This window comes from Acanthochromis polyacanthus, chromosome 8 (assembly GCF_021347895.1).
Source record: "Acanthochromis polyacanthus isolate Apoly-LR-REF ecotype Palm Island chromosome 8, KAUST_Apoly_ChrSc, whole genome shotgun sequence".
Classification (NCBI taxonomy): Eukaryota; Metazoa; Chordata; class Actinopteri; family Pomacentridae; genus Acanthochromis; species Acanthochromis polyacanthus.
In genome coordinates this window covers 2,460,817-2,487,084 of record NC_067120.1, presented here as the reverse complement: position 1 = coordinate 2,487,084, position 26,268 = coordinate 2,460,817, and the positions used below count along the sequence as shown (strand labels likewise).

The 26,268-nt window shown below is 41.9% G+C and overlaps 2 protein-coding genes across 17 annotated transcripts in view; one reads left to right on the top strand and one right to left on the bottom strand.

Annotated features, from left to right (window-relative positions):
• The window catches only part of mical3a (microtubule associated monooxygenase, calponin and LIM domain containing 3a), a 102,807-nt gene that overhangs the window by 37,182 nt on the left and 39,357 nt on the right, over positions 1-26,268 (top strand). For 13 of the 16 annotated variants that reach the window (XM_051951397.1, XM_051951411.1, XM_051951406.1 and 10 more), the window contains 16 exons: positions 11,367-11,776; positions 12,678-12,885; positions 12,966-13,082; positions 13,222-13,323; positions 13,987-14,142; positions 14,533-14,633; positions 16,856-17,113; positions 17,922-18,037; positions 18,378-18,504; positions 18,594-18,687; positions 20,153-20,182; positions 20,656-20,803; positions 23,676-23,872; positions 24,004-24,122; positions 24,219-24,281; positions 24,422-24,598. In XM_051951397.1, coding sequence (XP_051807357.1) covers positions 11,498-11,776; positions 12,678-12,885; positions 12,966-13,082; positions 13,222-13,323; positions 13,987-14,142; positions 14,533-14,633; positions 16,856-17,113; positions 17,922-18,037; positions 18,378-18,504; positions 18,594-18,687; positions 20,153-20,182; positions 20,656-20,803; positions 23,676-23,872; positions 24,004-24,122; positions 24,219-24,281; positions 24,422-24,598 — 2,292 coding nt within the window. In that variant the 5' untranslated portion in view covers positions 11,367-11,497. The remainder of the gene's footprint in view (positions 1-11,366; positions 11,777-12,677; positions 12,886-12,965; positions 13,083-13,221; positions 13,324-13,986; positions 14,143-14,532; positions 14,634-16,855; positions 17,114-17,921; positions 18,038-18,377; positions 18,505-18,593; positions 18,688-20,152; positions 20,183-20,655; positions 20,804-23,675; positions 23,873-24,003; positions 24,123-24,218; positions 24,282-24,421; positions 24,599-26,268) is intronic. The other 3 variants (XM_051951399.1, XM_051951412.1, XM_051951408.1) reach the window with 1 other exon arrangement.
• Positions 1-26,268, bottom strand: part of zgc:77752 (uncharacterized protein LOC393862 homolog) — a 411,733-nt gene that overhangs the window by 376,125 nt on the left and 9,340 nt on the right. The window lies entirely within an intron of this gene.

The window sequence follows — 26,268 nt, the reverse complement described above, 5'->3', positions numbered from 1 at the left end:
GAGATTCAGAAATGTAACGCGGCTCAGATTCGGTTCGATTGTTTTGGGCAGAATTGAGGATCGTCTTGGCAGCACAACAGAACAGACTGGGAAAAATACGAATCCTGGAGTACTTCAGTCCTGCAATCACTTTAACCTTTTAGATTAGATCGTTTGTGAAGGTCGAGTGGAGGTGGGCGCTGTTGGCTGCTCGGCTGTTCTGCTTCGCCTGCTCCAGTTCTGCTGCTTCCCTCTTCATCATGTAGGTATTAAAGCTGTTTGTGCTATTTCTGTGTGCAGCACTGTAAAGTACTTAATATCCATCGATGGAGCTTTTCTCGTTGACGTGGAAAGAAGTCAGATGAACAGGACATCAAATATGAAAAGCATGCATAAAGCAATAAAAGGAATCCATTAGAGAGATCAGCATCATTTACAGGTAGCTCAGTGGTCAGACAGGAAGAAGAGACGTGACACGTGGTATCCATGACGACACAAAGGATGCACATGTTCCGCTTCAAGTCGCGGTTCGCTGAATGCCAAGACACCGCAGAAGTGATGAATTTGACCGGGAAACGTGACGCTTTTCCAGCATGCAGACCGTTAATATGTCAGTCCGTTTAGTGTGTCAGAGAACGCAGCACTGGGCTCGTATGGTTCTGAGCTGATCTGCTGTTGGAGTTGGTGGAAATCTGCATCAGTTGTTGGGGCTCACATGAAGTGCTCAGCTGTGCCGTGCAGCTCAACTGTCAGAAGCAGAAGTGATTCCAAAGCCAGATGGTTTGGAGATGGTCTCTGCCAGAGGCAAGTTCAATTTTAGTCAACAAATGTTTGTGCTCTTTGTGCGCTCTGAGGCTTTGTCCGCTGCGTGAATAGACTCAACTGTGTCCGCCGCTGTAGGCTGAACCTGGCTAAGTGAATAGAGCTTCAGTATGGAGTATCGTGTTATGCAAAGGTTCACAATGAGCATATTTACACAGGAACAAATATCAAAGGGAGTGATGCGGCTTTTCTTTCTGTTGAAGTCTGATAGTACATTATCATTTTGTTGGTGTGCAGTCACAATGCGGAGAATGACAATTAATGTAATTATACTTTAGCTACGCCTTCTCCTGGGCTAGAGGAGCGGTTTTTCTACAGCTGGGTTCAGGCGTTCTTTTTTTTCACAGCACCTAACATGATGGAATCACACTGCTCCTGTTCTACCAGACATAGCTGTGTGGAATTTGACCTGAGGCTGCACTTTCCTGCGTATTTGTTTGCAGCTAGCGAGCAGAGACGGTGAGCGTCCCTGGCAGAGGTTTGGTGCTTTTGAAATATGAATAAAAGAAGAAATTACAGGGTGCTGCTTTTTAAGTGTGTGGTAAAAGGGCCCAGTTTTATGAATGGACGTCTTTTCCTGCATCGTCTTAGCACCTTATTGTCATGCACAGAGGCACAGATCCTTTGATAAGGAAATCCTACTTGGAGGCATCATAATGTCACTATGAAGAGGGATTTTAGTGCTGCAGTGTTTGTTGCAAAATTAGGTGACCCACATCGAGACAGATGCCATCTTTGCAGAACTCAAGGTCACTCACATGCCACATTTACGCTGCGCTGGCTGTAACCGTCCGCTCTGTTGACTTAAGCTCTGTGTGTTTTACCATCCTGTTGACAGTCCACGTTAATGTTTGGAGTGACGGTCTATATACAGGTCTGAAGGGCTGTAGACAGACATTTGTTCTGTGTGTGATGCTCTAATCAGATGATTGAGAGAAAGACGGTTTAATGTGTTGTTATTATGGAGTAATGAACATGAGGCTGTATGTGGACACACTGAAGTGTTTTGACAACAGCTGTACTTTTTATAGTGACTGATATTAACATTTCCAGCGATATATAAAAACAGAAAGGCAGCAGCTCTTTACATCTATAATGCAAACCTTTTACATTTCACTTCAACGATAGGCCAATTACCAGAACATACATGGATAGTTCATAAGCTGCCTTTTTTTTAAAGTGGAATTGATTGAACTGTTGTCCTTGTGATATTGTGTTGGTCCACTTTATGCTGCTAAAACTCCTCTGACCCAGTGGGGGAAGAACTCAGGACCTCTGGGGACGTCCTGTGGCTGTGGATTCTGTGAGTCCTGTGGGTTGTGGGGTGAGACCTGCCTAGATGGGGCAGGTCTAGGGGGGCTGTTTGACGTGCAGTGTTTAGGTAGTGGTACGTGTCAAACATCCACGTGAATGTCACGACTCAAGGTTTCCCAGCAGAACGTTTCATTATAACAAGATGACTGATGCTCTTCACCTGTCAGTGGTGGTGATGGTGCGGCTGATCGCTGTATGTAAGGAAAAGTGCAACATTTCAGGAGTTTGATTGGGGAGATTGATACCACTCTCATGTGTATATACCGGGCTTTGCAAAAGTTCTGTTACACTCGGTTTCATGATCTTTAGAGACGTTTACATGTCGGAGTGAAAAATTCCATTAAATAAACTGAAAGTTCTACCTTATAGGCAGGTGTCCTTAATACAAATTTTTTCTCCGGTGAAGTTGTATAAAGATGGAAGTCAAAAGAGTTGAGATATCTGCTCTCCTTCGTGCTGAACATCAGCCGGATGACCGTCCACAGAGTCGCGGAGAGGCTAAAGAATGGTGAAGATCTTTCAGGTCTTCACCATTCTTGATAGATCACTGAAAGATCTTCACCATTCTTGAGCCTCTCCGCGACTCTGTGGACGGTCATCCGGCTGATGTTCAGCTGCTTGGCTCTGTCAGACTTGTTGTGGCCAGCATGAAGGAGAGCAGATATCTCAACTCTTTTGACTTCCATCTTGATACAACTTCACCGGAGAAAAAATTTGTATTAAGGACACCTGCCTATAAGGTAGAACTTTCAGTTTGTTTAATGGAATTTTTCACTCCGACATGTAAATGTCTCTAAAGATCATGAAACCGTGTCACAGAACTTTTGCAAAGCCCGGTATATATTTTTTTGTTTTTAAAGCCCTGAACAGTCTGGCGGCTATTTATTGAACGGAGCTTCTCTCTGTCCGAAACCCAAACAGGGAGTTAAGATCCTCTAACCAGCTGTTTCTGGAAGTCCCAAGGGCCAGGTATAAACACTGAGGGGATCGAGCCTTTTCAGTTGCTGGGCCAAGACTCTGGAACAAACTGCCCCCTGATATTCGCACCATCACTGACTTTGGCTCGTTTAAATCGCGACTAAAAACAAAACATATCTTTTCAGACTGGCTTATACACAGTAATGTGGTGACATTTTATTTGATCTTATTTGATCTGGTTTTATCTGATTTTATTTTCCTGATATGCTCTGCTGTTGCTTTCTTTTAATCTGCTTTTATTTCTTATTTTAATGTTTGTTTTTAACTGGAAAGCACTTTGGTCACCATGAGTGTTGTAAAGTGCTCTATAAATAAACTTTGATTGATTGATTGATTGATGTATATCCATTTAACAGGAAGCTACAGCCAGAGTGTAGTAAACTCAGATTAGCTTAGCATAAAGACTAAAAATGGAGGAAACTGCTAGCTTGGATTTACCCAAAGGTTAAAAAAAGATTGTTAATCAACTCTTTGGATTCCAAGCAGTTTCTGGTTGTTTTTTGCTCCTCATTAGTGCATTTTTAAAATGCAATAACCTGGATTTAACACACACAACATTTATTTCTGCACGTATTACTAATAATGGGGGAAAATGTAATTTGTAAATTGTTCTCCATATATGTGTCCTAGCCATTCTGTGTAAACATAGCCTGAAGTTCAGCTGAAAAGTTCCTAAATTTGTTGGTCAGGACTGAATCACCAATGCAGCATTTTAATTTTATTTTTTTTTTACAGGATGTGATTAGTTCACACACTTTCTTTTTGTCACATTTTGAAATGAGACGTTTAGAGTAAAGAACTGTTGACATCATGTCATAATTCTGATGGAAAAGCAGGTCACAAACGAATAGTTCAAGGACTGTTGGAACATTGATGAGTCTTTTCATAATTGCAGTTTCTTGCTCTGATGAATGGTGTAATTGTAGTGAATTTGTATTTATTGATTCATTTATTATACAAACATAAACGCTGCCGTGTTAATGTGACAGTTTGTGGTTTTTCAGGCTTCTGTTTGCACGCTTTGTGCTAATCTATGCTAACTGACTCTTAGCCATCTTATCCGACTCTCAACAAGAAAGGAAATGAGTGTTTTCAAGTTGGAGAACTATTCCTGAAACACATGCATAGCTTTGTCATCTGCTTTTATTTTCTTACAGATGGTTGTGATCACTTCGTAACTGCTGGTTTAGTCATTTGAGGCTAAATAATTTTGCAAAATTGATGCAATGAAGACTAACACGAACAACAACACACAAAAATACAAATAGAGTGAGACAACTGCATCAGAGCATAGACTGTATATATAGTGGACGGAGCATCTGGCTCCTGAATTGAAGCAAACCCGGAAGTGTCAAAAACTTGCAATATCACGCCGTCCACTAGGGCTGGCTCCAAGAAGCTTTTTCTCCATAGACCCCAATTCATTTTTGGAAAAAATAAAATTTGATAGACTGATGTTCTACAGCTCAGGATTTTTTCCCTGTTAGTTTTCATGGTCAAAATGAGAGATCAGGTGGCCGATCTTAAAATAAATCAATACTGAATTTTAAATACATCGTTAAAGTTGGCGGAGCCAGGGGGCGTGGCTATACTTGATAGACGGCAACAGAAGCCTCTGCGGTAAAATGTGGGCGGGATAAGAGAGTCCTCAGCCAATCCTGCCCCTAGTTGCTCTCCGGTCCAGCCTGTTTGACGCTTTTTACGTCACTGGCTCCAAAAAATCCAAAACGGCGACCAGGAAGTAGCAAAATCCGGGCTTCATTTTCTCGGCGTTGAAACCAACGGGTGACGTCACGGTTAGTTTACGCCTGCATCAGAGCCAAAACAGTTTCAAACAAATAATTTTATTTAGAATTAAAAATACAAAATAACAATAACAATGGAACAAAATAGCAATAAATAATACAGTTAATTTCTGTTCTGATAATCAGCCGCACCACAAAACTTGTCAGCTGTTATGAAGCGCTGCACACATAATGACCAGCAAATTTTAGATAACTATGAGTCGACTGTCCTCCTTTTGTTATCAGTGTGATCTTTTTTACAGCCTCCAGGCGTGTCATGAATGGACCACACCTGCTGGGGCGTCGCTCTGTGATTAGTTTTATGTTGCCAGTTTTATGTAACCATTTTCAGCAACTATCATGATTATAATGTAATGATTAACTATCAAGATTAAAGTGGAAATCCTCTGAAGTCATAAAACGCTCAAATCCAGCTGTTGTTGTTTAGTCGTGATACAAGTTAGATGTACTAAATGTTCTGTTTGTCCATTTGTTCATCTGTGTTCTGCACTGCATCCTGCTCCCTGTCAGGTCTACTGATGGATGAGAGGTTGAGACAGGCTGGGTTGTTAGTTTGATCTCTACAGGTTCCTCTGAGCATCATTCATCTCTGAGCTGGAGACAGATGGATTACAAAGTTCTGTTTAGGATCCTCTCAGTGACACCGAGTCATTCCAGTTATTCACTCCCTCCACGGCGGGTAAAGAATTTACTCAACTTGTCCACCTCAAAGCCTCTGGGTTGTTTTTCACTGACCTGATCTGTTCTTTCAGACTGAAAATTACATGTTTTCACTGACATATTATTGTCTATTCTCTCTTGCTCTTTATTTATATGTTTTTTTTTAAATGTGTGGCTTTGATCCTGGAATGAAAATGAAATTAGAGACAGGCAAAGTTGACAAATACACATGCAGAATCCCAGATGGTTTTTGCACTGTAACTAATTAGAGGAAAAAAATAACAAAACAACAACAGTGACTTAGCTTAATGTTCTTTTACGACGTTCTTGTAATTTGGGGAACATGTGATTTTAAATCCTGTTGCTTATCGCGTCTAAAAGCGACCGTGTTTACACAAAAGCAACGCTGTCAAACTTGTAGCCCAGTGGCCTAATCTCCCCGACTATTTTTAGATTAGTGTGTGATGTAATACGAGCAGTAACGGCATGCTGTGTGTGTGTGTACATATGGTGGGAGTGTCGTGTGTGCGATGGTTGGCATGCATGTGTGTAATTCTGTGAATGTGTGAAATCCTGCAGCTCATCTAGATGTCAGCAGGATCTGGATCTGGAGACGGAGCCAAAGCTTTCAGTCCACTCGAAATAGTTTGGTTGGAATTTTAAATTTTGAAAAAATGATTTGAAACACTGTGAATTGGAAAACCATGATTTCTCTTTTAGCCCAGTAACAGTCAGTCCGTCTAGGATTTTGCAGGCTTTTGTAGAGATTGTTGTGGCCTTAAATGCCTGAATTCTCAGCAGCTTTTCTAAAAAAAACTGTGATGTAAGTTGCGATGTTTTAAGCGTGTTTGTTGTGATAAAATTGCGGGACACAATAACAGTTGTGGGTCATTTCATGTGAAAACACACAACTTCCAGAAAAGTGGTTGCTGCACCATTGACTATTTTGTCAGGGTTTTATGTGCTGAAAGATAGTTACAATAGAACTTTCCATGCAAAATTATAGGTCTCTATCTCTACTAGTTCCAAAGTTATGACCTCTTCAAATTTCTGGAATTAGAAAAAAAACAATCTGGAATTTGGACCTAAACCCACCCCCTAAATCCTCGCCTAGGATTTTGCACTATTTAATTGCTTATTTCTCAGCCTCTAGACATTGTTGATGGCTGAAATTTGGCAGACAAGCTCACAGCAACCATCTGACATCACAGGTAGCCTCACAGCCTCCTAGCTACTCTCTACAGACCACAGGAGCCTTCTAAAGATGCTAAAAATGAAGAATAACACACTCGCGAGTAGGTTTTAGGGGTCTAAAATTACTAGAAATGTTATAAATGTTGACCCAAAGACTGCTCTGTCCTATTCTAAACAAAATTGTATTATAACTTACAAAGTTGGAGACTTCTGGGGGTATCATATAGAAAGATATGAGCTGCTAAAGTATGGACCCCACAAAAAGTGACCAATTTTGGTGAGGCCAAAAGGCGATGTGGCACAGGTGGTAGAGATCTATAAATTTGTGCAAAATATCTTCCATCATGCTACTACAACCCTACAAAATCCCGGTTTGGCTTATTTCCTCCTTCATGGTCAACCATGCACTTGAAGTGAAGCCCTATAGCCTGCTTGTGAACCTATGTTTTCCCTTATGTGAACTGAATGATGGTGGAATGGTGTGGCACAGGTGGTAGAGATCTGTAACCCTGAATAAATTATCTTCTATCATGCTGCTAGAAGCCTGCAAAATTCCAGTTTGGTTTCTCTCCTACTTCATGGTTAACCATACAATTAAGTTGGTGCCTGACATGTTGTAGTATAACTGTAGTGTAGCGCTACACTACAGTTATACTACAACATGTCAGGCACCAACACCATCATATGGACAGGACTTTTACTCGATCTTCAGCTCAGTTTTCTACAAAGATATATCAACAAAATTAAATTCATATAATGCAAAACATAGATTCGCAAGCTGTTTATATGGGTCCACTTAATTGTAAGGTCCCGAAAAACGCCCGCGAAATCCTGAGGACTGTTAAATCCTGTGATGAAGCATTTCTACCTTCATAGGTTTCTTCTAGGATGTTTGCAGGGCACAAGGGCTCACGGAATGAAAGGTACGAGTATGAAAAGAGTGATGTGCTATGGGCCTCACAGTCACTAGACCTCCATGACGGATTTGTTATTTGTCAATAAAACACCAAATAAGGGACTATTTAATGGAAGAATGGTGTTCCTTCCCCCTAGTAACGTCTCAGAAACCTGGATAACCAACACCACGGTACATTAAAGCTGTTGTGGTGGCCCAACACCATACTAAGACATTTTACGTTGGTTTTTCCCGTCTGTATGTGTTCTATTCGTCACCATTTTCTGCCCAACAGAAACACATGGTCCTCATGTGGAGAATCCATATGGGTCTCTGCAGGAGGCTACTATAATTCAAATGACAGGCCAGCTTTATTGTTGTCATTAGGCTGTGTTGGAGTGCCACAAAAGAACCTTCCTGAGCTGAACCGTCTTTTGACCGGCCGCCCACACTTACTGTGACGCAGCATGTCAGTCGCTAGTTCCAGCCCTGTTTCCTTCAAAGTGTGTTAGATGTTTACTGTCAGCTTTCTCAGAAATGTATCACAAAGGTCACGGCATCTCCTCATTTCCTCTGCTTTTAGGAGGCAAAGCATGTGTTCCTTTTAAACTATGGTTTCATGAGCAGGATTTCAAAGAAGGTCACCAGACTTCTTCTTCTCGGCCTCGTAAAACGGTTTCTCTGTTGATGATTCGTAATCTTTCTGCTCATCGGTTGCTCAGGTCACAGTTCAGAGTGTAAGAATTCAGGGAGGAAATTTCAGGCTTGTTTGTGTAAAGATGGTCCTGTCAGGGTGTTCTGGTTGATAAGATCATTAATTCATGAGCTGCTGTAAACTGTGGACCAGTTTCAGAGAACAGTCCCATGTAGTAGACACTGCAGCTCGTTTAGCCTCGTCTTCACGGCTAACCCATGGTGTTTGTGCTAAGTACAGACCTGGTGCGTTGTTATGGTTGCACATATCACATGATTTAGAACTGTGGCTGACATACCGGCACAGTTTTGGTTTACAAAGAACCTTGAAATTCTTCTTTATCTCTTGTATGATGGAAGACCCCCAGTCTGCTTTCTGTTTGGTCGGTGTTGATGTTGTTTAATCTCTGCTGTCATACAGAGACTGCTGCTTGCCAGTATTTTGCCATCTGTCACTAAGCAAAGACGTGTATGCACATACCAAACCACAGACTTCTACTGAACTTCTGCAACTGCACACGGCGCTTACAGTTTGAACGTCGAAGTCGAGTCCTGCTTGTTCACCCGTACAAGAACTAATGTGGCTGTGTTTCTAAATGGCTGGTTTGGTGAAGGGTTCTTTTCCGTCTGAGCTGGCACTGCTGCCTTCAGCCTCATCCTGACACACCGAGGCAGAGCCAAACTCAGAGCCGGCTGCTTTCACTGCAGTGCGGAGTTGGCAGGGCGTGAAAAGGAGGCCAGCTGAACTCTGTACCTGCCTTCCTTTCATCATGTGTTGCCACTGGGACTGGGACTGCGTTGGTTTTCATGAAGTAGCTCGACATCCTGGACACCTGAGTACAAAGCTCGAGCTTTTATAGAGCAATGGGCTGGTGTAAATATTGGATTTATGTGTGTTCCTCCGGATTTGAGTAAATGAGTCATGCCGTCATATCTACATCAACAGTTAAGATTCCAAACGTGAAAATGCTTCGCCTCTCTATAACTGACAGTGTAGAGCTGCATCTATGCCATTTTAAAGCATGAAAGGCATTTAAAAACTCTAAATATGTAGGTTTGATACACAGTGATTCGTTTTAATGGGTTTATTAATGCCTGGAGAGGGAGTTTAGGTTTACATCCAGCAGATAGGCATGAAGAGAGAACACCTGTCTACCAGCACCCTTGAAGCTAACTGTATAACTAACTAGGGCTGGGCGATAAATCAAATTAATTCGATTAATTCGCCTTTTTAAAACCTGACGATTTGAAAATTTGCCAAATCGTAAAATCGAGGCGAGCTTAAATATATAGCAATACAGATTCTTCTTCTGCTTTTCACAACTTGTGCACTGGTGTTTGCTTCCGCCTCTCATCTCCTTCCACCAAAACACTCACACCCCCGTCATGGCGGACAGAGCAACAGACGAAGAGTTGGTCGCGAGAAAAGGGCCTCATGTTACATCGATTATATGGAAGTGGTTCGGCTTTGACAAGACTGACACAGAGCAAACTAAAGTCATGTGCAAGGTTTGCAAAAGTACTGTGAAAACGAAGAGTAGCAGCACAACTACCCTCTTTCAGCACCTCCAGCAGAGGCATCCTAAAGAATGGGAAGAGTGCTGGCAGCTACGGGAGTGCGGCATGGCTAGCACTAGCCATAGCACACAGACCGCAAAGAAACAACAAAAATCGATTAAAATCGTAATCGTCCAAGATGACTAAAAAAAATCGAGATTTTATTTTTTTGCCATATCGCCCAGCCCTATAACTATCACAATATAACACGATATATCTTGTTTGTTTAGTCAGTACAGCAATCTAAATATGTTTATTAGAGAGCTCCAAAGCTTTGTTTCATTCCGGCGTTGTTCTCTGCTGATTGTATCCTGACATTTACCTCACAGACATGAGATTGTACCCGTATTTCTTCTGAAATGTCAAACTATTTATTCAGCTTTTTCCTTCTTTTCCTAATCAACACTATTTTGTCTTTATCTTTTCTATTTCTTAATCTTTTTTTTTTAAATGTAATAATATTTTCTTCCATAAAGTATCCTATTTACCGTACCAATGTAAATGTCAGACAAGCAAGACAAGTTTCTGCACGATCGCCCCGGAGATCTAACGCGAAGCAGAGACCAAAATGTATTAAGCAGCAAACAGACCAGAACAATCTACCCTTTTGTGTGTCTCTGTGTGCAGTCATCATCACCACTTTTGTTGAAACGCTTTGTGTGATTTCTTTCATCCTGTTCTTCTCCATTATCTCTCCTTTATTCCTGTGCTGATGTTAGGTATAGACGGTGGACCCATCAAGACATTCCAGTTAGAACAGAGAACATACAGAACATTAATGATCTCGTCGCCCTGGGGGTTACAAAGCGTAAAACACAAGGATTCACGGCTGCGTGTCATAGCGTGTAAAAACACCAGTGGAACATCCATGTATAGTCGGTAAAATTTCTAATAAAGTCTGGCTTATTCAAAGACTCTTAGCGCCAGATGGGTTTCTTGAACGAGCAGGATTGTGTGCTGTTTTCCAGTGTTTCGGGATGTGTCTGGAGTCTGTCTGGAAGGATTCTGTCTGTACACTTGTGCCCTGTGTGTTTCCTGTTTGGCTCTCTGTGGGTTCAGTGGTCTTCCTGTGTCCAGCAGCTTCATTCCTGGACAGATAGGAGGTTGTTTGAGGTCATGTCACTGCAGAGGAATGACAGCGACACCCTAAACTGCCTTTCCTTTATCCTCAGTTGCTGCTTTCATGCTTTGCTGACCATCCATCATAGATTCAGTTGTTTAGTTTAGTTGTTTAGTGCAGCAGTTTCAAGCCCATTTTGATAAAAGGGCACCAAAAGTAGAAAGAAGTCAGATGTAACCTTAGCTTGTTTCCGTTCACTGTAATGAAGTTTATTTAGTTTTAATTACAATGAGCTGTAATCTTGGAAGAGTCTCTTTCAGCTTGATTGCTACATGTGATGATGCTTTATACAGTGCTGAATTATCTCATGTGATTCCCTCTGTTCACCCTTATTCCCTCTGTGTGATAGAATGAAGATGCCTGAGGCTGGGAGTTAAAGCCCTCCACCAGAGAGAGGGTGTTCCAGGGTTGGGGCTGGACCCAGAGACCCCTGCCTGGGGCAGGGTGAAGGGCCCTCACAGTCCTACGTGAGCCTGGACCATGGGGGATGGAGGCGCCGGTGCAGCTGGAGGAGATGGGGTGAACCTGTCCCACGTCCTGTTCGACAACTTCGTCCAGGCGACCACATGCAAGGGCACGCTCAAGGCCTTCCAGGAGCTGTGCGACCACCTGGAAGTCAAGCCCAACGAGTACAGGGTCTTCTATCACAAGCTCAAGTCCAAACTCAACTACTGGAAGGCCAAGGCGCTCTGGGCCAAGCTGGACAAGAGAGCCAGCCACAAGGAGTATAAGAAGGGCCGTGCCTGTGCCAACTCAAAGGTGAGTCTGCATAGAAACCTGATGATTCATTTAAAGCTGCATCGGGTGGCTTGGCGCCGGTTCCAGTTCGCAGAGAGCCAACAGACTGAACAATTTGATCCCTAGTATTGAGGAATCATGTAATTTGATGCTCATGTTTGCCAATCAGACTGTAGTGTTGATTGTTTTTTTATGAAAGGACACCACAAGGACACTCTGACTCAGACTTAAACATTTAATTTAGTATCTCCTGTGAGTTGCAGTGTATTTAACTGACTGACCCTAGAATAAAGGCTGAGTCTGATAAACTGGCTGTCTGTTGACAAGATGACGTCAGCTGTTAATCTGAATGACCTTCGATTTACAAATAAAGTTCACTCACAGTCACCAGATAAATATAATTTTCTTTGGATGAATTTAGTTGTTGGTTAATTTGTTTTAATTTAGCTTATCTTCATTTACAGTAGTGGTGTAGTATGATATCTTACTTTATCTTCTTGTTTGTTTAGTTATTTTTACTTATGCTTGGACCTGTTATCATACAAATGTTGTAAACCGCCCATACATTGAGCTCAGCCGTTTGTATGCTGTACATTGCAGCCAAACTCCCAGTGGCTTGTTGACGTTTTTTTTTCACCATGTGGGGGATATTTGTGCTCTCAGACACTTCTCACGCATGGCTGCTCATAATTATGGTTTCAATGATATGACATGAATGCAACATAAAAGCAAGTTAAAGAACTGCATTAGAGGCTTTTTTCCCAAGGAAGTGGAATGCGAGATGCAAGTGCTAACATGGGATTTTCATGTTGTAGTCTGAAGAGGTGGGTTTGTGGTCTACGTAGAGAACGATAGACAGAGTTGGACTTTCTGTGTTGGTGATTGGCATCCTTTTTAAAGCTTTGCGTCTCTCTGTATTTAGTGTCTCATCATCGGTGCGGGGCCATGTGGCTTACGTACAGCCATCGAGCTGGCTTTCCTGGGGGCCAAAGTGGTTCTTCTGGAGAAGAGAGATGCCTTCTCCAGGAACAACGTGCTGCACCTCTGGCCCTTCACCATCCAGGACCTCAGGGGCCTCGGGGCAAAGAAGTTCTACGGGAAGTTCTGCGCTGGTGCTATCGATCATATCAGTGAGTAGGCGAGCTAATTTGTTGTACTGCAATCATATTGGAAGATGGAAGTGTTGGTTTACTGGTGATGTCTTCCTCAGGTATTCGTCAGCTTCAGCTAATGCTGCTCAAAGTGGCTCTCCTGGTCGGCATCGAGATCCACGTCAACGTAGAGTTCAAGGGTCTCATTGAGCCCCCCGAAGACCAAGAGACTGAAAGTAAGGGAGTAAAGCTGCTGCTAGGAAAGCCTGAGAAAACTGAATGGAAAGGGAGCGTGTTCTGTCATATTTGCCAGAGGCTCTAAGCCTCGCTTTGACGATGCATTTCTCTCTCATTACACATGTTCTGTGTTCTCAGGGATCGGCTGGAGGGCTGAGGTCCACCCGAGGACACACCCTGTCAACGAGCTGGAGTTTGATGTCATCATTGGAGCAGACGGAAGAAGAAACACACTGCCAGGCAGGTTTGCATGTCCAGACTGGGAGAGCTGCAGGTGGCATGCAGTTTTTTCTTTGACTAAACAAGGCAAAGCACAAACAGTATTATTTGTTTTCCTAAGTGGACTTGGAAGTCAGTCAGAGCGATTATGATCTCACTAGTGTACAGCTGCGGTCGGGCGCCTGACCTCACTCCGTTCCTCGCGTATGAATGAACGTTTGTGCACATCTGTGCGTGTGTTTGTTTGTGTCTGGCTGCTACGTTCAACTTCAGAGAGTGTTTGCTCTCCTGGCAGAGCAGAATAGGATGTTGTTGAATTGGCTGTCTGTTTCCTTTATGAGTGTTGGGGCCTCACACACTGCCACACTGGCAAAGGGAACCCCTGTGGAGTAGAGTACCGTGACCTCTCTGTTCTACTGACTGCTGCATCAGTGGAGGGAAGCTGCAGGCTTCCCCTGAGATAACCAATAACCATGAAGCACACTCACATAGCCTGAAATACTAGAAAGCTGTTTCTCATGATACGAAACACGTGGTTGCGTTTACGATGAGCATTTGAAGAGTTTGATATGTTGTAAAAGCAAATATATGTTAACAAACTGAGCTGGTTTTGTGATTTCAGAGTCTACTGTCCTGACCTTAAGGCCTCGTCTGTTTCCTCATGTCTTCTGCTTCTACCTGCAGGGTTTCGGCGTAAGGAGTTCCGAGGCAAGCTTGCCATCGCCATCACTGCTAACTTCATCAACAGGAACACAACAGCGGAGGCAAAGGTTGAAGAAATCAGCGGTGTGGCCTTCATCTTCAATCAGAAGTTCTTTCAAGACCTCAGAGAAGCAACAGGTCTGCCTCAGCTCCATTGCTATAGAGGGATTTTATGCTTTTTCTCCTGTATTATATCAGACATTAAGATACAGCTTAAAACATTTTAGTGTTGGTAATTGTAAGATCTCAAGCTGTTTCCTGCTGAAACATAAAGATAAATAGGACACATAATTTGTCCTTTGATCACAGCTCTGAATTTTGTCAGCTCACCCAATTAAAATACTTCGGTTTGATGCCAAGCCTGCCACAGTTTATCGCTGACGTGACAGTGTCCCTTTGCCTGTGTGCTGCCAGTCGCGTAATTGCCGCTCTTGTCCTCAAACGATGACGAGACGGTTAGCTTCGGCAATAAGGAAAGCGATTGTGTTTGGCGTGTAACAATACGTCTTTCTCTTGGTCTTTTTTTAGGTATTGACCTGGAAAACATCGTCTACTACAAGGATGACACGCATTACTTTGTGATGACTGCCAAAAAGCAGAGCCTGCTGGAGAAAGGAGTCATTCTGCATGTGAGTGATCAAAGCCCTGAGGTGTGTGTGTGTGTGTGTGTGTGTGTGTGTGTGTGTGTGTGTGTGTGTGTGTGTGTGTGTGTGTGTGTGTGTGTGTGTGTGTGTGTGTGTGTGTGTGTGTGTGTGTGTGTGTGTGTGTGTGTTAGAGAAGCAATTGTTGAATCTCATTCTGTCTCTCTGTAGTAGACATAAAGGCTGCATGCAGACCAACAAAATCAGAAGTCTCTCACTTGTTTTTTTTGCCTTTCATTCTTTCAGTCTTCTATTCTCTCTGTGACTTTGCCCGGTGTTTGCCTAACGGTGTAACCAAGCCAACAGTGTTCAGGAACAAACTCAGGCGCTTGCTGAGTATTTGTGTCCTCGCTGTATTCGGTAGTTTCCTTTCCCTGGCCACTTTCCACAGGAAACCGGAAAAGGCCTTTTTGCGTGTCTGTCTTCATGTAGAGACATAACTGAAGGTGTGCTAATGTTGTGTGGTTTCTTTTAGCTTCTGAGCGCCTTAGATGTGTCGCAAATGAGTGTTTTTGCAGTTACAGCCCTCAGTCTTCAGACAGTATGAGCTGTCTCGTGTACGCAGTAACTCTTCGTGTTTTGGCCGTCCCTGTGCGTGTGCGCTCACGTCTGTGTGTGTTTTCATGGTTAGCTGATGACATTAATGAGGTTTTGGTGTACACACGGAGCTTCAAAGCCTGAGGGGGATTTGGATTATGCAGGAATAATTCACTGCTATTGAAACTTGTGGAAGTTCCCCTTTAATTCAATTTCCTTGACGGATCCTTTTATAGCAGTAAAGATGACTTTGCTTGCCCTTCTTCGAAAAGGACAGAGGAAGGGTGGGCAGAACGGAGGCCAGTCAGCACAGTTCAAGGCAGAACTACGAGTCAGAAAACAACCCTGGTTCATATCTTCCACCACCCTGCCCTTCCCCTCAGCCACCGTAGTCACCACCGGCCTCGCGTTGGGCGACCAGGCAGCCTGAAGATGGAAGAATGTACCTCCTGCCGCCCTCTGTGAAAACATGTCGCTGTGAAAGCACGCAGTGATTTGATGCTACATGTTAGAGAGCCTTAAGAGCAGCACAGTTCAGTCCAATGCAGCTTCAACTGCGATGTAATTTTAGCCAAATTCCACACAGATCCGTCACAAGAAATTTATCACACACGTCTTTTTTTTAGTGTCACTTTTTATGAGCCTCTGATCCCTGAGCATTTTTTTTGTTTTGTTCGTGTCACTTTTTAATCATTGTTGTCTCATTTTTCACTGCAATATAAACTCCTGCATCTCTATAGAAACCGCACAATTATGGCTAGGAGTAGAGCGAACTCAGAGAAGATGTTTTTGCAGCATGACATGGGTATAATGCCATAAATTGTAAAAATAGAAAGACCAAATGCTGGATTTCTTGGATTCATTATTTTACAGAAACTAATAAAACTTGCATGCACATTTTTCCACACAGATTTTACCAACAGATGGAAAAAAAAACATGGAGACTCTTCATACGTATAGATATTTTATGAATTAGATGTTGATTTTTTTTTCTATGCTTGTATCCTCTCTCTTGTATGTAAGCACAGCCTGCAGGTCATTCCAACTCCACCAAGAAGTCCCTGAATTTTAATCATGCTACTGTTGGTCGTAGATGAGTCATTAATGGCTTCCAGGTTGCACCGAAGAGAACAAAATTTTTAGTTTTTTACAGAATTTGGATAAAGCAAAGTGTTCATTTTTGGCAGATTTTTATAATAGAACATGTAGAATGACGTGAACTTGAAAAAAAGCTCAATTTCTTCTATTTATTTTACAATTTTGACTGTTTTAACTGAATCAGTGCAAAAGAAATGTTGCGTTACCAGATGAAGACTTACCCATTAGTTTAGCTGACAAACTTTAGGAACTAAACTTAAATGCACTTAACATAAAGTCCCTGATGAACAGCCATGGTGTTGGAGTAATAAAACTTCTCCAAGTGTCCTGACATAGAAAATAATGGACTTGGCTGCACTTTCTATCTTGTTTATGTGCGTCTTTCAGGAGTGTTATATCTCTTTATTTATGAATGCTCATCTTTAACTTCCTGCGACACTTGCCAACATGCTAAGTTTGAAAACTGTTTCTACTTCAGCAACTCTTCCCTCACATTTCTCTCCTCGTTTCTGCTTTTATTCTTTCATATGTCGATGCCATTTGTTAAAAATCAAACTCCCCCATGTCTCCTGCAGGACTATGCTGACACGGAGCTCCTGCTGTCCAGAGCGAACGTCGACCAGGCCGCCTTGCTTTCTTACGCCCGTGAGGCCGCAGACTTCTCCACCAACCACCAGCTGCCCACGCTGGACTTTGCCATCAACCACTACGGCCAGCCAGACGTAGCCATGTTCGACTTCACCTGCATGTACGCCTCAGAGAACGCCGCCATGGTGCGCCAACGCAGCGGCCACAAGCTGCTGGTGGCGCTGGTGGGCGACAGCCTGTTGGAGGTGAGAGACGGACTTCAGCATTAGGAGTTCAAGGTGTTCTTTAAAAGTCCAGTGTGCTGGATTTATGGAGGCGTAGTGATAGAAATTTAACATAAATTCACAATTTTGTTTTGCTTTATTTATCTGGCACTATTAAAACAGAGTTTCTAAAGTGCTGTACAGACTGGACAGAAAAGAAAAGAATAATTAGAAAGACCATTGACCAACAAAAGGCCGGTCAGTCCAAAGAGAGGCAGAAATGAAGAAGTGGAGTTAAACATGGCAAAAGATTTTCAAAACGAACCAACACAACAACACCAGATAAAATAATGAAAGAACCAAAATGTCGTGTCCAAGTAAGGGAAAAGAAGAAGCAGAATAAAAGAAAAAAAAAGGGCAAAACCATAAACACAAGGCTACTACTACTACTAATAATAATAGTAGTAATAAGTAAATTAAATAAGTAAGTTAATAAAATGCAGAATAAAGTTAATGAAGAGAATTCAAAATACAATAGTTTAGAATCGCCTCAACATAACATTCATTGTGTTTTTGTTACCTTAAATTGAGCCATTTCTGTGTATGGAGGTCCCAAATGCTGACTCATGTTCTTAGAGACCACCAGAGCAGATTCTACTACATTACTGGAAGGCGAGGGCTTTTCAGTTGGTTCCAATCTGCATCTTCAGCTGCTAGATGCCACCGAATCCTTCTCTCTGCTGCTTTAAATCTTGTCTCAAAGTTGTGCTGCTTTGTATTTTTTTTATTTTTTTAAATCCTCGGCCCCTCTGTGGCCTTATTTGGTTAATGAATGCGGCGTTGTCTGCAGCCCTTCTGGCCAATGGGCACTGGCATCGCTCGAGGTTTCCTGGCAGCCATGGACTCGGGCTGGATGGTGAAGAGCTGGGCCCAGGGAAAAACCCCTCTTGAGGTGCTGGCTGAGAGGTGAGGACGTGGAAACGTTGATGCACACACAACAAGAGTGTGCACGGGCAGCTGTGCACATACATACTCTCTCTCTTCAAACACACCCTTTTATCTGTAAGTGCTTTTCTAGGAAACGTGCCTGTGTATGATTTGAAGCGTCACTCCCACCTCGGCTAGCACTAATGGGATAAGAGGCTTTCATACGGCCTCAGTGGAATGTGGCTTCACAGCTCCTTTAATATGATTCATGAATGTATTCATATAGCGTCCTGCTGTGTATTTTCCTTGCAGCACCCTCAATTAGACACTGCCACTTCAGTGTACGGAAAGATAATAACGTTTTCCCTCTGTGCTTCAGGGAGAGCATATACCGCCTTCTGCCTCAGACCACACCGGAGAACGTCAGTAAGAACTTCAGTCAGTACAGCGTGGATCCGACCACACGCTACCCCAACATTAGCCTTAACTTCCTCAAGCCCAGCCAGGTGAGTATGAGCACCGACTCTTTTATTTTACGCTTCGGTATTTGTTTTGTTTGTGTTGTATATGGAATCTAAGAATCCCTACATTTCAGGTGCGACACCTCTTCGACACCGGGGAGTGCAGGGAAATCCGCATTGAAATCGAAAATGTGATCAACTCGTCGACACCCAAGCTGGCCAGGAACGGTTAGTATTTTATCGACTTTATCCAGACCAGGGGTGTCAAACATGAGGCCCGCGGGCCAAAAGCGGTCCTCCAGAGGGTCCAATCCGGCCCGCAAGTTGTAAAAATTACAGAGAAGACATTAACTGATTGTAAATTTGTAACAAATGTAGATTTAAAATAGTTTCTAGACCATGACAAGTTATTTTCATCATAAAATACTATGTTAGTCATTGTTCTTTTGCCATTTTGTGCCTCATTTTTTGTAATGTTGTTGTCTTGTTTTTATTGTTTTGTTGTCTGACTTTTGTTATTGGTCTCATGTTTTTGTCATTTTGTTTCTCGTTTTTGTCTGTTTGTGTTTCCTTTTTTGTCTCGCTTGTTTTTTGTCTTATTTTTGTCATTTTGTATTTCGCTTTATTCATTGTTTTTGTCTTGTTTTTGTGTATTTTTTTGTCTTGTTGTCCATTTTTGTTGCTTTGTCTTGTTTTTGTAACATTTTGTCTTGTTTTGTTGTTTTTTGTCTGACTTTTGTTATTCGTCTCATGTTTTTGTCATTTTGTTTCTCGTTTTTGTTGGTTTGTGTTTCCTTTTTTTGTCTCGCTTGTTTTTTTGTCTTATTTTTGTCATTTTGTATTTCGCTTTATTCATTGTTTTTTGTCTTGTTTTTGTGTATTTTTTTTGTCTTGTCCATTTTTTTGTCACTTTGTGTCTTGTTTTTGTAACATTTTGTCTTGTTTTTATTGTTTTGTTGTCTGACTTTTGTTATTCGTCTCATGTTTTTGTCATTTTGTTTCTCGTTTTTGTCGGTTTGTGTTTCCTTTTTTTGTCTCGCTTGTTTTTTGTCTTATTTTTGTCATTTTGTATTTCGCTTTATTCATTGTTTTTTGTCTTGTTTTTGTGTATTTTTTTTGTCTTGTCCATTTTTTTGTCACTTTGTGTCTTGTTTTTGTAACATTTTGTCTTGTTTTGTTGTTTTTTGTCTGACTTTTGTCATTTTGATCATAAAGTAAAATACCATATCATTCACCTGCAGGTATCTCTAACTGTTTTGAGTCTTTGTTGACACTCTGTGACCTGTAAGTTGTAATGTGTAAATGATAAACTGAGGCAAAATATTGCTGAAATCGAATTTAATTTCTGAAGAAATTTCAGGTTGTTCATGATGTTTTGTAAAAAGATAATTCTTTCAACGTGAATATTTTCAGAATGTACTTTTTTTTTTTACCCTAAAACAGAAGAAAAAATAGGAATTGTTGCTATTTATAGGTTATTCTGCTGTGATTTTCCTGGTGCGGCCCACTACAGATTAAATAGGGCTGAATGTGGAACCTGGACTAAGATGAGTTTGACTCCCCTGATCTACACAGACAAACGGAAACTATTTCAGTCTTAACTAAAGACATTTTTTAAAGTGCTGACTGATGATTGTGGGATTTGCTGCCATCACTGTTGCTTAAATGTAATAATCCACTATTTTCACTCCAGACAATTACCTGCTTGACAAGCAGTTGCAAGGTAACAGTCCAGATGCATGGTGTTGCTTTTACAGGGATTCCTAATAGTTTTAACGGTTTTGAAGCCTCCCTCCTGAGTGAATAATATCCAAGGAATAGCGGAATGCCTGACTTGTGAGCTTTCCTCTGCGTGCACTAACTCAGTCATTCGAACAACTTTTAAAGTCACGTCTAGCCGTTTTAAAGGTTTCCTGTGAGTTCTGCATCCTTTCCTAACTCCTCATTTGCATCCTCTGCTCCTCTCATCTGTAACATTTCCTCATCTCACGGTTTATCATTGGCTGGTTGTAACTGGTACTAACGTGGCTTATGAGGTCACGGATGACAAAACTTTACGATCCAGTGCTCAAGGCCATGAGAATGCCCAGAAAGACACATGTAATGCAGCCCAGAAACGGTTCATGTTGCTTTCCACGTTTAATAGAATCTGGCCTCTTTAACATCGAGCCTTTAATTTTCTCTTTTCCACTCCAGAATCCATCGCTCGGTCCAGTAAGCTGCTCAACTGGTGCCAGAGACAAACGGACGGATACAGGAATGTCAACGTAACGGACCTCACCATGTCTTGGAAGAGCGGCTTGGCCCTGTGCGCCCTCATTCACCGATACAGACCCGACCTGATGTGAGTCAAATGCAAAAAACACGCAGATTCCACAGTGGGCTGGGACCTGGAAATCTAGAAAATTTGACCCCCTCCAAATTGCTTTTATTTTTGTTTTTTTAATAGTAGAATAAAAATCCAGTTCAACAAAAAAAAAAAAAAAAAAAATCAAGTCAAACGGTCTATTCTTTAAAAAGTTTGAATCTCAGGAAATGACACATTCCACAGGGGTAAAAAAATTGACACTTGAGCTTTTCATTCTATTTCTTTTTGAGAAATTAATCATTTTTACCTGAGATTTTAACAATATTCAGGTTTACCTGCTCCAAATTTTCTTAATTGCTTAAATTTAGAAGATTTCTGCAAAGTTTTTAAAAAATATAGTAAATTTTCACTCTTTTTTCTGAGACTATTTTCATGTACCACCCAGAATATTTTCACTTGCCATAAGCCAGATATGGGAAAGTATATATTTTCTGAAAGAATAGGATGTCAGGTGTTGACAAATACAAGTGTCAGAAAATCTGGCTTATGGCAACTCTCACAGATCAAATTTTACTGAAGAAGGTCTAAGTTCCCCTGTGTGGACGATTGATGTTAACACGTATGTATCTAAATTGTAAGTAGTACTTCTAATATACACAAACTTTGCAGTATAAAAAGACTTCTAGATGTCTCTAAGTGTAACAACTGCCTTCAAATTTTGAAAATGGTCATTTAAGGCATCAATTTAGGGCAGATTTCATTAAAAATTCTTGACATTTGGTAGATTTTTCCAGTTTAGACTTCATGTTTCACTGTTACGTTTTTTGTAAAGTAGTCATTTACTCTGCATAGAATTAGTTAATAAAACATTTGAAGGCAATATCGTGTCTCGCCTTTCAAATTTACGTTTAATCACCAAATTCCATCGGTGGAACCCTACACTTATGTCTCGAAAAATCTCCCTGCAGCCTTAACTTTTCAATATAATTTAAAGATATCTTTTTAGATGTATTCCCAAGTATACTGCGGTTGAAATGAGCCCTCAATCACTACCAGGGGATGATTTTTAGCCAAGATATTACATTTTTTCCAAAAAATAAGCCGAGCAGCCCTCTGTGGATTCGTACGGATGGAGCGAGTAGAGATGGAAAATTTGCTTCGTAGCTTGTAAGTTTGTGCAAACGTTGTGGTTGGAGCGAGAGGGTTAAAGCTGCGGCGGTGCCCAGAATGACGGCCCCGCTGTGTTTATGTGTTTGTTGGTTGCGGATGATGTTTATTGTCCGGTTGGGACCTCGGTTTTGGACCGTATATCACTGAAATGAGGTGACAGCTACCAGTCATAATAGCCCCTCGGGTCTCTTATAGGAGCCGTCATCGCATCCCTCCACCCTCTCCCCCAAAAACACACACACACACACACAGATATATAAACACTCTCCTCACCCTCACACACTATAAACAACACAGTCTCCATCCGAAATTCCTAATGCAGTTTGTTGCCCTCGGGAGGCAGTGTAGCAATTAACATTATAAGCTATTAGTGTCTGTGTCCTGCCTGACCTTTTCCAAGTAGCAGTTGTTGTGCTCTGCTGCCTCTGATAGGCCAGATCATGGGATGGGATGGGATGGAGGGGGGGTGTACCTCAGGAAAAAACGCACTGGCGTGTAAGCATGTGCAGGACGAATGTTGAGAGGCATAGAGTGAAGGTTCTAATGCTAATGCCTCTGAATAGACTGCATTTAAGGTGTATCGATGATCCTGTTAATGGCATTTTCAGCTGCGGTGTAATGACATTTACAGTAATGCGTTCCTCGGTGCGTACAGTAGCCTCCTGTGCAGAAACGCTCCGTCGCTGGGGTTTATGGTAACGCTGACTCATCGTCGACATCGCTTTCATTCCGTCCAAAGCTGCTGGATGTTTGGAAAATGTAGATTTGTACATTTAAAAACTTGCTGGTTCATCACAAAGCCGTGCAGATATTTGGTACATTCTTTCTTGCTTTTGTAATCAGAAATCATTGGTATAATTGTGAAGAAATCACACCTTGCTGTTATTTCCTTTTGCTCGAGAACGTGCAGCTTGCTGCTTTTTACAGCCCACATCATCTCATTCCTTCTCTCCTTTCACATGCTGTTGTTTCCAGCCATAGAAGCCAATAAAAGCTGCAGGCAAAAGTTACCGACTAGCTGCTGGAGAACATATTGAAGCATTTTTTTAATCTATAAAATTGCATATTTTTCTCAGGAGAAAAACATTTTAATGATAAATGAATGAGCTTTTATTGTTGTTGCACAGTTTGTCAGGGTTCCTACAACTTAAAACATTTTAAAGACACATTAGAAAAGCAGATAATTTGCAATGCATCTAAAAAGGTGGAAGGAGTAGCATCAGTGGAAGAGTGGCATTGTTAATTATATAAGTGAATAACAGCAGCACTAGAGTTCTAGCAGCAACCTAAACGTGCATGCAGTGCATATTTAACGCTGTTTGGTGTTTTTATTTGCAGTCTTTAAGTTCAAATGGAGCATAATCACCTCACAATCACAATAAAAAACACAAAAATGTCACTTTTGCAGTTTTGAGATGGCAGTTAATGGAGAATGCTGCTACAAAGAGCCTGGATTCTTCATTTTCTGCCTTTTAAAATATATTTAATACAATGTTATTTTATCTGTCAGATTACATCATAAAAGCAAAAGCATTACAAAGTCATCTCATGTCAAAAATCTGCTAAATTCTGCAGTGGATAGCCTGTATGTGTGACACATTTACAGGAACAGCAGAGATTAAGATTGCTAACATAAACGCGTGAACTTTTACTTACTTGTCTATTATTTTTGCATAGTTTTCCCTCCTTCCTCTCACTGTTCCTCTGCTCATTGTCCCTCTTTTCCTTCTGTTCTCAGTGACTTTGACTCTCTGGATGAACGAGACCAGGAGAAGAACAACCAGTTGGGCTTCGACGTGGCGGAGAGGGAGTTTGGGATCTCGCCATGCATGACTGGCAAGGAGATGTCTTCTGTAGTGGAGCCAGACAAACTCTCCATGGTCATGTACCTCAGCCAGTTTTATGAGATGTTTAAGGACACAGTGCCACCTGGAGGTGAGAGATGGCGATGGCCTGTTTGTTTTGGGAGATATCTTGTTGTCTTTCTCCAACTTCTTTATATCTCTGAGAGGATTTAAAGTTGCTGTTGATGATTTTTCTTTTTTTTTTTTTTGGGATCTGTTCAGATAATCACAACCTGAGTCCAGAGGAGAAGGCTGCACTGATAGCCAGCACCAAGTCCCCCATCTCTTTCCTCAGCAAGCTGGGTCAGAGCATCGCCATCTCCAGGAAGCGTAACCCCAAGGTCAGTAACCCTCCCACTTTAAACGTAAATGACCAGCAGCTCATCATTTCACTGTTGTGCAAACAGACAAAATAACTCATGACATGTCATCAACAGGACAAAAAGGAGAAGGATGTGGACGGTTTGGGGAAGAGACGGAAAACCAGCCAGTCTGAAGATGTGAGTAGTTCTGACGGCGGAGCGTCTCAGATGTTGAGCTTGTGATTACTGTTTGAGCAGCCAGAGCAAACTTAATTAATCCCTCTAGAATGACAGCAAATAACAAACTAATTTCTGCTGTTTTTGCTGCTTCCTCACAGGAGGAGGTTTCCAGGTCTGGTCGTGACGACAGGCCGTCTGTCCCCGCCGTCCTGACCGAGAGAAAGATGGACTCTGCTGCCGTGGGAAACAACAACAAAGTGAAGGTCATGGCCACCCAGCTGCTCGCCAAGTTTGAGGAGAACGCTCCCGCCCAGCCGACAGGACTCAAAAGACAGGTATGGAGGAAGCTGGACGGCTCGCTGTGATGGAAGGAAACACGGAGAAGGTGTTGAGACTTCATGGATGTTGCAGGATTATTTTTATTTGTTTTGTTTTTTTTTACAGTGAATGTGTTGCTGAACATGCTGATGCCATGCTGTGTGACAGGGCCTCTGGTCTTATGATGTATGAGCTGTAGGCCGCTGTTTTAATGAGCTGAGGTCCAGAATGCTAATGCTGCTCAGGCTGGGCATTGTTCCTGGGTCACGTAGGCGGCCTCACAGTGCTGACTGGGCTCGGAGGGCTCGGGTGAACTGGTTCGCAGAGCTTTGGTTTGCTGCTGAGGACTGACAGAGCGGTGGGAGGGAGGAGTGGGCTGTTGAAACACTGGACAGTACTGCTGATGGAGGGAAAGACAACTCCCAACTGTTTGTGTTTGTGGAAATCTGTTTTAACCCTCTGATCCCCAAAACACGCCGCTGGGTTTAACAGGCATGTTGTATTCACAAAATCACCAAAATAACACCTTTTATCAGACTCAAAAAACTGTAAAATCAGAGAATTGTGGCTCCGAGAGTAAATTATGGGGACATGCAGCACAGTCAGTTTATTCACATCTAAGATTGAAATTCTAACGTTTCATCAAATTTACATAATTCCACCTGTCTGATTTAAAAAAAAAAAAAAAAAAAATGCCAAAAATAACTGATTTGGTCTGACTAGATTCTGTAAGAAACCAAAAAATCTTTACTCCTTGATGCAACCGACAGCCACCAGACACAGATTCAGGGACTTGTTGGTTGAACTCAGGCGTGAACTAACCGTGACGTCACCCGTTGGTTTCAACGCCGAGAAAATGAAGCCCGGATTTTGCTACTTCCTGGTCGCCGTTTTGGATTTTTTGGAGCCAGTGACGTAAAAAGCGTCATCAAACAGACTGGACCAGAGAGCAACTAGGGGCAGGATTGGCTGAGGACTCTCTTATCCCGCCCACGTTTTAACGCAGAGGCTTCTGTGGCTGTCCATCAAGCATAGCCACGCCCCCTGGCTCCGCCAACTTTAACGATTTATTTAAAATTCAGTATTGATTTATTTTAAGATCGGCCACCTGATCTCTCATTTTGACCATGAAAACTAACGGGAAAAAAATCCTGAGCTGTAGAACATCAGTCTATCAAATTTTATTTTTTCCAAAAATGAATTGGGGTCTATGGAGAAAAAGCTTTTTGGAGCCAACACTAGCAGACGGCGTGATATTGCAAGTTTTTGACACTTCCGGGTTTGCTTCAATTCTGGAGCCAGATGCTACGTCCACTATATATACAGTCTGTGGTTGAACTAGGATGAACTGCAGGCTGTGTTTACACAGAGCAGATGAGACGTGGGGAAAACATGAGAAATGCAAGTAGTTTATCATCTATATGTATGTAGAGTCAAGATTTTTTCAGGAACAGGTGAAAGCTGTGTGCAATGGAAAAAGTGTTGGACACGTTGATTACATTTTTATTTATTTTTTTTTACATTTTTTTGTGAAATAAGAAATCCAATAAATATTTTTTTATGATGCTATCAGTGTGGCATGCCACACAAAAGACATTTTATGAGTTTTTTTTTATTCTAGCCATGGTTGTGCAGTTCCCGTTGAGGTTTGGGGCATTATTTATATCAGCAACAGTGAGTAAAAAAG